General features: G+C 36.4%; 1 protein-coding gene across 2 annotated transcripts in view; it reads left to right on the top strand.

The window, feature by feature from the left end:
- fam189a1 (family with sequence similarity 189 member A1) overlaps positions 1-13,313 on the top strand; it is a 346,103-nt gene that overhangs the window by 246,907 nt on the left and 85,883 nt on the right. For both annotated transcript variants that reach the window (XM_031898054.1, NM_001078904.1), the window contains 1 exon segment: positions 12,220-12,351. In XM_031898054.1, coding sequence (XP_031753914.1) covers positions 12,220-12,351 — 132 coding nt within the window.

The following is a 13,313-nucleotide window of genomic DNA, read 5'->3' as shown; positions in this document are numbered from 1 at the left end:
AGCAAATAGCAGCTTTCACCCGGTGGCCATTTTTCCTCTGATACATAATCAGATACATTTAAATCTACAAACAACATACAGACACACAGATCCTTATTCATCATACATTTCATCAAGAATACAGGCTCACACAGGCACAACTGTCTCTGATAAAAGTTCTGCTTTGTTTGAGCACTGTAATGGTAAAGCTGAGCTGAGGAGAAAAAAAAAAAAGCAGACAGCTAGTGCTGAGTTTCTATGGGAACCAGCAATACCATCTCTTCACTGGCTGCTAGACTGGAGGGCATGTTTAGTAATCTGAGTTTAGAACAACTGCGCATGCCCACAAGCCAGGAATCAAAGCAAATTCCTGAGGGAGGGGGCCGAGTAGGTTACAGGAGGAGAAGGAAATCTAAGTGATTAAGGAAATGTTGCAGCCTTATTATTAACCTCTGGACAACCAGAGAGGCAGGTATTGAAAGATTTCAAAGAGGTTGTTCACTGATTAAATTTTTGTGTGTGGGGTTTACATGTCCTTTAAAGAAGAACTAAACCAAAAAAATGACTATGCCTGTAAATGCCATATTTTATATACTGTACTTATTGTACCAGCCCAGGGTCTGACTGGGCTGCAGGGGCACCGGGAAAAAAACCTGGTGGGCCCTGGTGATGGTAAGTTTCACTTATGTGCACTCAGCGGAGGACATCGGGAGGGTGGTGGGGGTCCCTTATGGGGTGCAGGGGCCTTTGGGGGCACCTTGGGGGGGGTGTGGGACCCCTGGGGCAGCATCCCCAGTTTGATCCTGCACTAGCCTAAAGCATCTTAGCATCTTATAGCTGTATATCCAAGCCTTCAAAGTTTTCACAGGAGCTCAGGCCTGGACTGGGGATCTGTGGATTCTGGCAAAAGCCAGAGGGGCTGCTGTAAGATCCCATGGATAGTCACTATTAAGTAGGCCAGTTGAGGCCCCTGTGTGCTGGAAATGCCAGAGCCTGTTTTGAATCCAGGCCTGCAGTCTGTCAGTGAAACACACACATGCTGGGCAGCTGTTGAGAAGCTATAGTTAATGGCTGTTGCCAGTCGTCAAGCAGAAAATTAGTCTTGCATGTCATAAAAGCTGATGCTGAAAAAGTCTCGGCTTATACTCGAGTCGGGTGTTGTGGGTCCCTCCAGACTAGCACCCTCTGTCCTTTGTGTGCAGGGTCTCCAGACCCTCCAGTGCCCTGGCCGCTCCCAAATTCATCTTCATCTACCATCCTCACTTGTCCTATTCTGCACTAGACATTGCACTTTATATTCTATATAAACCATAGTTTTGAAGGATTTTAACTCTTTGTGTTTTAGCTTGGTTACTGATCTGAGCTAAGGGGGTAGTACTCTTAAGGTATTATTGTTGATACCATATTGTTTTTATTGACCTTCTTCTCCACTTACAGAGCTAGTTTAATGTTTTTCTTTGAAATAAATATTTAAAAACTTATACCCCACTGATGCCTCAAGTAATGTAATTTTATTGGTATTTATTTTATCTATTGAAATTTAGGTAAAATGAGGTACCTTGGCTTATATTCGAGTATATACAGTGTGTATATATATATATATATATATATATATATATATATAATTAGTGTTTTGGTCACTAAGCTCAGGTAACAGAAAGCAGCACAGAGCATGTGCAGTGAATAGATCAGAAGATGGGGAGCTACTGGGGGCATCTTTGGAGGCACAGATCTCCAATGCTAAAGGACTGTGGTTGCCTAAAGCTAATACAAAAGTACAAAATGCGATGTACAACATGTCTGCAATGTTTCCTTAATTAGGCACTAGTCCCCCTTCTAATTCTGTATGCAAAAAGGTCGCCCTACTAGAAAATTAAATGTTCTGAAATATGTACATTTAAAAGAATAGAGTTTCATCACCAAGTCACTCGTACTAGTGGGACTTCATTTTTGTGCATTCTCCATACTTTAAAAGACTGTACAGGTGCATTCTAAGTAATACAGTCACATACTATTCTGATGTAACAATCAGGCAGAATAGATTATGCACAGCATGTTAAGGCTGCTCTGATTATTTAAATTCATTGTGCATCTACATCCTTCCTGAAAATTAGTATCACCTGGTAATTGATGTGTTCTGGCAAAATGTATATTCTTGGGTTTTACAAAAATCAAATCTATTTGTGAACTAGATTGAACTGGCTGGCATAGCATTATCAATGATTTGCATGCACTTCACAAACCAATTTTCTTGGTATCAGTCGAGGAGATAGGAAGTGATGGGAAAGATGCATCCTACATTCTTAGATAGGGAAAAACATAATTTGTGTAGTTGTTAAAGTACCACTGTGTAAAATGCCATTTTGATTGTAAATATTATTTATAGTCACTCAGTAAGGTTGTATTATAAGACTATTTAGCGGACCAAAAAAAGAAGAGAAGTTTGTTGTGTGTAAATTACATGTCACTCAGGCTTTGCCTTCAGGGTACATTGTATAATTTAAAATAAAAATCATGCAGGTAATATATTGCAGAAATGCTGTCTGGTGAGAATTGTACCTGCTCATGTATGCATTGCTTGAAACTCAATAAGAGCAATTGGATTCAGAGAGGAGGAATAGTTGGTTTGTGGAGGTCATTTTTAGAATATGTTCTGCAGGTTTCTTCTGAGAAACACCTCTTTATAATGACTGCATGCACCAGGGGCTGCCTACTTGCAGCCCTTGAGTTTTTTGTAAATTGCAGCCGATGAGGATCCTGGGAGCTTAATATAAGCTACTGAACCTTAAATTACTATATTTATTTACATCAACATGCATTATAATATATTTGAAAGCTTCATGACCCCGGCTGGTACCTCATTCATCATGCATAGGAGAGTACAATGGGAAGCCAGGTCATCACAACACAGGCAGATAGGTTCAAGGCCTTTTGAAATGACCCTTCCAAAGGCGATACCTCCTTTTGTTTTTAATTGCTAGTACTGGAGGTTTTTGCATGTACTGTATGCATGTTCATGTCATTTATATCTGCAATGTTATGCTATATTATTTATAGTAAAGTGTGAACTGTTAATCTTTTTAGTTTATGCCTACACAAATTAATCTAAGTATGTGCATGCTTATTGGAATTACACTACTCAAGGAGCTGCCCAGAATATTTAGCATTGGCTCTTGCTAAAACCAATTTGTTAATCTCAACTTGTAGGATCCATTATATGTCAATATCCCAGGCATATTTCATCCTGCAACTTCCAATAGCTCTTAGGTTGTACTGGAAGTTATAGCTCAGTAAGATCTGGAGAACCAGAATACCACTGCAATATATGCAATAATAGATACTGTATTTGTTCCAGTTCATCCTAAATACATTTACCAAACAGCAGAATAAACAATGAATCAAATGCTTACAATGCTAATAAATTACTGTTTAGAGCTGCTCTTGCTGCCATTGCATTAAACACTTGCTCTGGTCTCTGTTTTCAGTCAGTGTCCTCAGGTAACCTTGCTGGGGATGGCAAAGGATGTTTCATTGTTCTCTCCCCTTGTGAATGTCACTAATGAACATGATATATAGAGGTAACTCTCCAGACAGGGCTCCTTGGCTTGACTCCAGCTGCATCGAAAGAGTTGAGGCGGTGTTTAACACTGCAGATCATTTTGTTTCTTCTAAAATCAAGCTGAGATAAATAATTATTCATAGATTACAGTTAGTAAAGTGACATTTTAACACCTATACAAACCCCTCACATTTTTAAGGGGCAGCTTTTACCTCAGCACCATTTATGTATCTTATTGGCATTAGCTGATCAAAATACATGCCAGAGACGGATAAATTACACAGCCTATCTATAAAACCATGTAACCCTAAGTACTTATTTTGCTTGTCTTTTATATGAAGTAACAATGGACTTAAAGCAGCCAGCATAACCAAATTTATGCATGAATTTACTTGAACATTATTAGCTGAACTTAGTTTATCCAATTCTGAGGGGCAGATTTATGAAAAATGTGAGTTTAGAGCTTAATACATAAAAACTCACCCACATTCGATTGATTCCTATGGGAATTTTCGAAGTGTATTTATCAATGGGTGAAAGTTAGAACTCACCATTTGCTAAATACACTTCTAAAAACCCATATATATATATAAATAGAACGTGGGTGAGTTTTTATGTATTGAGCTCTAAACTCACATTTGGATAAATCTGTCCCATAGTGTTCGTGTTAACCTTTCAGCTACTTGAGCAATTACTGTACAGGTACTTAAAGCCATATTAGCATTTTCTAAAACTTATTATACTTATTATACTTAAACTTATTTGCAATTTGAATACAATGGGAAACCAAACCAAACTGTAGTTTATTGGGTTTGAAAATTCAGCTTTGTTGATCACGGTTGAGCCTGGTGGCATTTAGTGGCCATCGGGATTTAGGCACAGGGTCAAGAGACTCCCCTAGGAGCTGACATAGTTCAGGTTAAAATATACAGATAGAAGACATGGAGGAAGCAATAGCAATTCCTAAAAACAGAACTGAAGATCGGCAATGGCCACAGTCATATAAATCTGGTAAACAGTCAATAATGAGGGGCAGGCAGAAATCAGATATGGTCAGGAACAAGGCCAAAGTGAGGAGTCAGGATGCCAAAATACAGAATTATTTCTATGCTGGAGTAGGCCTCAGCTGCACATCCATATTTTGTTTGAAATGATATACTATGGCTATGAAGTACATGCCAAATTTAACAGCATTAACAAACAATGTTTCCCATAACTATTATATTTCCAATCCAAATATTTTAACTGGCATAAATATAATACCCACTTTGCCTTGGGATGTCTGTAGTTTCAGAAATGTAATATCAAGCACGGTGTATCTAAAATCTTTTGTTTCTGCGTGATGTTTGGTAGTGAGGCCATAGCAATATCCCGTTTACTTAATTACTTATATGGCATTTTGCATTTGCAAGTTTCCATGAATGTAGAAAATACTTTTATGGTAACTGGGAAGAGTGAAAGGGTTTCTTGTTTCTTTTACAGAAACAGTGAGTGGTAGTATAGGTATGGGACCTGTTATCCAGAATACTCGGGACCTGGGGTTTTCTGGATAAGGGATCTTTCTGTAATTTGGATCTCTATACCATAAGTCTGCTAAAAATCATTTAAATATTGAATAAACCCAATAGGATCGTTTTGCATCCAATAAAGATTAATTATATATTAGTTGGGATCAAGTAGAAGTACTGTTTTATTATTACAGAGATAACGGAAATCGTTTTTAAAAATTAGAATTATTTGCTTATAATGGAGTCTATGAGAGATGGCCTTTCTGGATAATGAGTTTCCGATAAGGGATCCTATAGCTGTATTAACATTGTACCATATATTTACTCAGAATATATTTATTCTTTTTCATCTTGTAATGGGCTGTTGAATTCCCATTTTTTGTGGCATGAACAATAGAGGCACATTCTGCCTTTAAAGTGGACCTGTCACCCAGACATAAAAAGCTGTATAGTAAAAGTCCTTTTCAAATGAAACATGAAACACAAATTCATTTTTATATTAACACATCCAAACCCATTATAAAGGCATTTAAAAATCCCAGCTGTCAATCATATATTGCTTGCCCCGCCCTTTATGCCTTAGGCATAGAGGCGGGGCAGACAATAACTTTAGCTTTCCATTCAACACTTCCTAGATGTCACTGCACATCTCACTTCTTCCCTCCCTCCTCCTTATCTAACTGTGTAGCCAGTGCATGGGCCTGGGCACCTGGTCCCCCATTCTGGCACATACACAAGATTTTGGCATGATACAAAGCTTGCCTTCATAACAGTGTCCACAAAATGGCAGCTGCCTGCTTGCTTTGATTGAGTAATTCCAAGACGGAAGGAAACAAAATTTATATTATTTATATAGAGTAAGTAAAGTTTATTTTGCTCAACTAACAACATAGAAAATAGTTTGGAGTTATTTCTAAGGGTGACAGGTCCTCTTTAAAGCCATAATTTCAAAGGTTTGACTTTGGAAACAACAAAAAAGTCAGACAAACAATGTGGACAGAATGCACAGTAAATGGTTTACTTCTATCTAGTCTAGTTATTTTATGGGTTACATGCAGCTTATCATATTGTTGCACATACACAATGATCTGGTTACATGTTAAATTGCTTTCAGTGGAACATTGTTGTTGCCGGTACTTTTGCTGGAGTAATGTTTGAGTTTTGGATATTGGCTTGGGCTGCAGCTCTACAAATAGCCCTTACAGGGTAGCTGTTGCTAAAAAGCATACCATACGTTACATGGTGTTTAGCCCACTGCTATTCAGTGATTATCTAAACCCTACATGTGTGTGCATGATGACAGACAGGATAAGCACATCTTTTAGAGAATTTGCCAGAGAATGTGTTCAGTATTATAGGGCTATATAAACTGATAGATACTATAATGAAAGTCTGTCAGTATGTCAAGAGGATGTTCTTTCAAAAACATTCTCAATCATAGAACTTTCTTATTTTGTCTTTATTATTCTACCAACAATAATTTTGAGTTATATTTTTCTACTCTATCTATCTTAAATATGGACATTTTGGCAAAGGTTTCACTGCAAAGTTCATATGAGCTGAAACTGCCTTTTTGAGGAACTTTCACAACATTATGAAAAAGATCATCTAATAATATTTGGCTTCTCACACGGATATAAATGTTAGAACTGTGTTATAGTCAATGATGTCAGGATTTACTTGGGATATAAAGAATTTGGGAATCACAACAGGTGCAATGCAAGTGGGGCTTACCCCTGCGTGTTATTTCTGAGTGAAGTAATGTTTTGGGGGCAGACCCCTTTGTCAGGTATACAAACCTACAAAGCTATACACACATATATACAAACTACATGTACATTCTTGACTGCCACATTTTTCCATTTTATACAGGAAAACATTTTAATAGAAATAAAGAGAGATTTGAAGGAGTTAAGCACCTTCCCTCTGTGATTTCAACCTTAGTTCTCCTTTAAATGCACACATAGTTCACCTATGCTCATTCCCTATTTACCACTGAACTTGAAAATCTAAGAGTAATGGCAGATTGCTGAATGCCAACAAATGTCTTGTAACTGATATAAACTATAGTGCATACGTTCTCTTCCAATGCTCCCTTAACGTAGGTCATTCCAAGGGGATATGCAAAGAAGAATATATAATGAAGTTAAATAGTGTTAGGAATTAATAATATATTTATTAGAATTGTACTTGCATAAATAACCCACAGAGGAGTAGTCAGTGTGCTGCTCAATAGATAGGTCTGTCCAACGGTGGGGTGTTTTATGTGAGTGTGATTTATTATTTATGAACGCTATTTGCATACTGCACAGTGGGCTGCAATTTACTATAAGCAGATGACAGCATAATATATTTGAATTGCCATTTATTGTACACTAACTATTCTGTCCAAATGCTGTGATGATGGTTTTGCCATATAGAACTTTTTGTCATTAATGCAAAAAAAAGGCTTAGCATAGCTTTGCATAGCAAATATGTCTGCCGCAAGTTTCCATAGAAGATTAGCTTTTAAAAAGAGATTCCCATCAAAGTTCAGCCTTTCAACCTAACTTCTGTTTGATCTAAAGGAAAGAGGTTATTACAGATATTTGAAAGCTGTATACAGATATTCACATATATTTTAACATAGATGGAAGAACACAACTGTGCTGAAAAAATGAATTATCTGCTGGAGCAATACATGTTATTTTAAATTGTGATGACTACAGTATAACAGCTGAAATGGCCCTTGTCCTCTTTTGCTACCCCATTACTCTATTCAGTTGGGTACAATTTGTAGATGAAGACCCATGCTACTGGAATTCTAAAAAACATACAGTAGGGCTGATTTAAGAACATGGGTGCTAAACTGCACGTTTTCCAAACTGCATCAGACTTTTCAAAATGAATTGCTGATTAGTGGCTATTGGCAACTGTAATGTTGTGCTTTGTGCGTAGTGCATTCCACCAATAAATGTAGCTTTATGTAACGAATATCTCTGAGACTATTTAATTAGAATTCATATTTACCAAAAGCTGTTGCAATTAATTTACTCCAACTAATTAATTTCCTAAAATGTCATATTGTCTTTGGTACATTCAGGTTCTTAACTCCTTCAAATCTTTTTTATTTTTACTAAAATGCTTTCCTGTATAAAATGGAAAAATGGGGCAGTCAAGAAATGTACATATAGTTTGTATATATGTGTATGTAGCTGCAGTTGGGTTCTATGCAGAGACCTCTATTCTCCATATGCCACTGAGAGCAGTGTAGCCTTCGCTTGATGGCCGATGAATTGAAAATTACTGCTCACAAACTACCTTTATATCTAATTTCATAAAGTTGGCACATAACCCATAAACTGCTTCATAAGGCCAATGGCTTTTTTATTTCACAGTTATAAAACAGACTCGACAGCAATACAATTTATTTAATGTAGGAATTTCACTGCTGAAATGACCGGTTAATGATTGTAACATTAGAAAATAGAAACAGACAAAGCTCAAACACTTAAAGCTAAAACAATATACAACAGAGCATATGGTACTCCTGAGACCACTAGAATTAAGGATAGGGCATGCCCCATATAAGTAGCAGCTCATGCAACCGTGGAATTGTCTTGCTGAAAAAAAAAAATACAGCTAAAAGGCTAATGTGTTCTACCTCTGGTGATAGGCCCCATTGATTCTTTTGTGCCTGGTTTCTGACACTAGGCTGAATTAGGCTCAGCACAGTGGTAGCAGTACAGTATTGTAAATAACAGATATTTGAGGCCTAATGCAAAAGCTTGCTCCTTCTCAGAGCTTTTCATTTCTCTTAAATGCTTAAAAATGTGTCTTATAAGTCTATCCTTTATTAAATTCTCCCAAAGGATAGTGACAACAAGGATGTAACAACATAACCACAATACCCCCAGTCTTTACACTTAACCTACCCCCACATTTAACCCCTACCTTTTCCAAAATAACAGTTCATCCATTCATGATGTATGCATTATATAAGACAGTGTACTTCCAAGATCCTTATAAATGTACTCAGCCAGCATTCTCATGTATTTGTATGGCTGTAGAACACCTATGTTTGTGTCTGCCATCCTTAAGATTAAGTAGAAATAGATGGGTTATCCATTTTAAATCTATACAAAGAGATTCCATCAATAGCTTTTTGTCAGATACATTTATGTAAATAGATTGACGCTTTTGTGAAGTGTGAGTTATTCTTTCTAGCTCCTTGAGAAACAGTTTGTCATTAATGTACTAATTGCTCTATATGGAACACTTTGGTAAATTCTGACCAAACTATATGGTTATTGACCTCTATACATTTCTATCAGAAAATAAGTCCAATAGATGAACCAGTTAAAAGAATGTATTCTTTTCCACATAATGATCAGATAAACAATTGGTTCTTAACATTTTTTTTTCAAGGGACCCAAATTATGTTGCAGAATCAGCTTTAACACCCAAAAATTGGTCTAGAACCACTTCACACTGTGTTGTAATTGTTACGTTTAATTGTAGGAAAACATTTCACATCATTTATTGGGATTAGTGAGACACAGTGCAGGGGCCCATTTTTATGTCTCAAGCTAGAGGTCACAAATCCCTGAGATAAGCCAAGGCTTAGACCAATTAGATGTAACATAATTGGCCAGAAATGTTTGTTATGCAGTATTTCACCAATAGGTCCATGGGTTAGTATGTGCTTCCATGGGCTGCCTGTGGAATTCTTAAATATTCTCTTTAATGGCGAATCTAAAGGCTAACAGTCATATTTACAAGCAATACACCATTGTCAGGTAGATATAAAAACTGGCTTTAAATTTCCCTTCAAAAATGTAAAATTTCTTGCTAAAACCACCACTGCTATTTATGTAATATTTCGAGGAATTGTTGCTTTTCTCTTATGATCCAGATAACTTAATTGAGAACACATTGGAACATAAATACAAAATGCTCATAAATAGACTCTGCTTTCCGATGCGTAGGGGTAGTAATTTATGTAGGGAGAAATCATCTTTGAGATGCCTGTAGTAAAGCTCTGTGCATGAGCAGAATGCCAGAATGTTTTAAACCCCAGCTGCTAATAAAAACAGTCAGTCATGATTAAACATACAGCACTTCAGTAAATTATCTCACTTACAATCTGTGCCATATTCAAACTTATGCTGAATGTAAGCTGCATACTGAGTTTCTCTGCAGTCTTTGTCTGTTATGGTCACATTTGAGCAGTATGAGGGGAGAGGAAGCCCAGACAGAAGAGACCAGGAATATCTATGTGTAGTGAAGGTAGCAGAATGAATGGGTAGACATTTGGAAATAAGGTTTTATTAAAGGTTAGGAAACCTTTCGGCTATCCAACATTTTATTAATCTCTGAACATCAGCCATATTTAATAGTTCTCCGGATTCTTTTTTTTTTCAAGCCAAGAGACTAAGAAATTGCTAGTAAAAGTTTCTGTTTGAATCACAGCTGATGTATATGATTTTGTCTGCTAAACATGCTGGAAGCCACTGCTTTTAGTGCAATATAATCTGCTAGTAATAGAACCTTTCTTTTTTTGCTGAAGAACATATTGATTTCCTTGGTCTATCATTCTTTAGTGCACTGTTTGTCAGGCTAAGGTGTCTTCACATTAGAAAGAACACAGTTGCAATATGTGAACCTGTAGTCTTAACAGCATGACTGTTTAACACCTGACACATTTCCAACTTTAACAGAGTGGTTCTGGGGCAAGGCCAAGCATTTAATATTCACTGAGCGTAAAGCCATTCACGGCTGTCTGTTTTCATGCTATACTGATAATTGTTGAGGTCACCAATTATCTCATTTATAAAGTGGATTATAAATATATTGAAATTATAGTCCCTGATATTTGACTGCTACATTGATGAAAAAGTAAACACACGTTTTTTAGGAATTAAATATTCAAAGTGAGGGCATAAGTTAATAATATAAGTAACTACATAGGAAGAAACTTACTGCTTAATATTACTGTCACACACTTCACATGATGATCCTCAAAAAATGAGAACCACAAAAACGGGAAGATACGCAGTCACACAGATGATTGATCCTCTGCAGGCGATCGGATACAGTTACACCTGGACAGAATACTGGCATTTAAGCGATAGACATGACAAACTGCTGACTTTACAAATCAATGACTGTTGTATTATGTCTTCAAAAATTGCAATCCCAAACCTCATTATGCATTGAGTGATTTGTTGAATTTCCCCTTTATACTCATGCCAAATAATCTACTGTGCAGCTCAGTCTTTATATTTTCCAGCAAGATACCAATAAACAAAATACTGCAGTAAATTAATAATATGCACTGCAAGCACTCTCTCCAAAGCTAAAATTATTACACAAAGTACTGGGTCCATCAATCTGTTGGCCAAGTAGCCCAAGAATGGGTACACTACCTTGAAATGAACTATTTAAATCATTTTTTTAAAGCAAACTTTAACACTATGTACAATGCAATATTCTATTTTTAATGAATTGACACAGCTGACAATTTTTGTTTTAATATTATCTAAATATTGGTTTTGTAGCATTTTTATGTGAAAAATATCTACTGAATTTACAAGCAATTCCTTGTCTCTTTCCCCCATATGTAATACAATGCATTAAGTTTGCCCAGCAGCTGTAACTCATAGCAATCAAATGTTTGCTTTTTAACAGGTGACCAGTACATTCTACCTACTTAGTAGATGCTATGGGTTACTACTCCTGGGCAAACTTAGTGCCTTGTATTACATAACCCCCATAGGGCCACATGTACTAATCCACGAACGCTCCGAGTGTTCTTTCGAGTACTATTGATTCCTATGGGAGGCTTCCAAAATCATGCACTGAAGGATCAATGTCAGAAAGGTTTTCCCGCTGTTTACAATCGTTCAGTACAAAAATTTCAGCTCGTCAATACGATATTATCGTGACTATCGTAAGCATTTTTGTGATATTTGCGATCTTAAGAAATTATCATATCCAGTTTTAGAGATAATAAAATCCCCCTCTGTTCGAATGGCAGCTCATCACAGGGAGTAGTGTAAAATTAAAAGGGTTGAAAATTAAAATTGTATTGTCTGTTTTCATTGTGCCAAAAGTATCTAATGTAATGTTACTAACATTGCAAATATCCCAAGTATATATTTGGCAGTGACTGTTTTTTCAATTATCTTTTAGATTAATTTCAACAGTGATGGAGTTTGTGTTTGCTGTGAAATGCAACATCAAACATCTGGCTGCAGCAACCCTGGAGAAACACTAAAACTGAACCCTCTACAGGAATGCAGCGCAGTGAGGCTGACACTTAAGGTAGGAAAATGAATGTCCATGTAATCCACAAAAGCTCATTGCACAATAACATAATGATAAAGCTTAGTTGTACAGTTTTAATGTTGGACCAAGGACATAGTTATGCTATGTTAGCTTTTGCAAGGATCCCACAGACTCCTCTGGACTTAGCTGGGTAGGTTCTTTTCAGATGATTGGATGGATATTGCAGCTTTTAATTGGTCTGTCCAACCACCTAAAGCACTCTAGGTGACAAAACGACCAAAGTACAAACATCTTACACATCCAGCATGCAATTTAGTGAACACCATATCATTTGTGTATAGTATGTGTTTACTGTATGTGTGGATTATTCTGTTGTATGTACTTTATGTGGATACTTATTTCAATATTTATTAAAGGAAGTTCTGACTTTCTTAGATACATATAATTCTAAATGCAAAACATGATATAACCCATGATGTTATTTTACAGCTATTGAGGCAAGCTGGCAGCCACCATAAATTTGATAAATCCAATATAATTAGAATACAGCCAGCTGGTCAAGAAACAAATGATATGCTAAAATACCTAAAAGCATAAGTCAGAAGGAAATACATTATTATGGTTGTGTTCAAGTGCACAATTGGAGCCTGATGTTAAATGATTTTTTTTGGAATAGTAATAACAAAATTTGTATAATAATGAAAGGACAATTGAAACAATATCTTGTATCTGTTTCTTTGACTGTGTGCCAGTTGTTAGCCATCAGTTCTTATAATATAGTATGTCTGTGCTACATAACAATAGGACACTACTATACATACTAATTGCCATACCCTCAATAATATCTGCTGTTTTGGTCTTCAGGATATATTTACATTACATTGGGCATTTGACTTTTATACAACGTGTATCTTCCAACAAACCTTCCTGGTGAAGGTACTGTACTGTACTGTATCAAAACTTTTGATGTGAAAAGTGCCATAATTGTGATACCATAA

This window comes from Xenopus tropicalis, chromosome 3, assembly GCF_000004195.4.
Source record: "Xenopus tropicalis strain Nigerian chromosome 3, UCB_Xtro_10.0, whole genome shotgun sequence".
In the NCBI taxonomy this organism is placed as follows: Eukaryota; Metazoa; Chordata; class Amphibia; order Anura; family Pipidae; genus Xenopus; species Xenopus tropicalis.
This window is presented reverse-complemented; position numbering and strand designations above follow the sequence as displayed.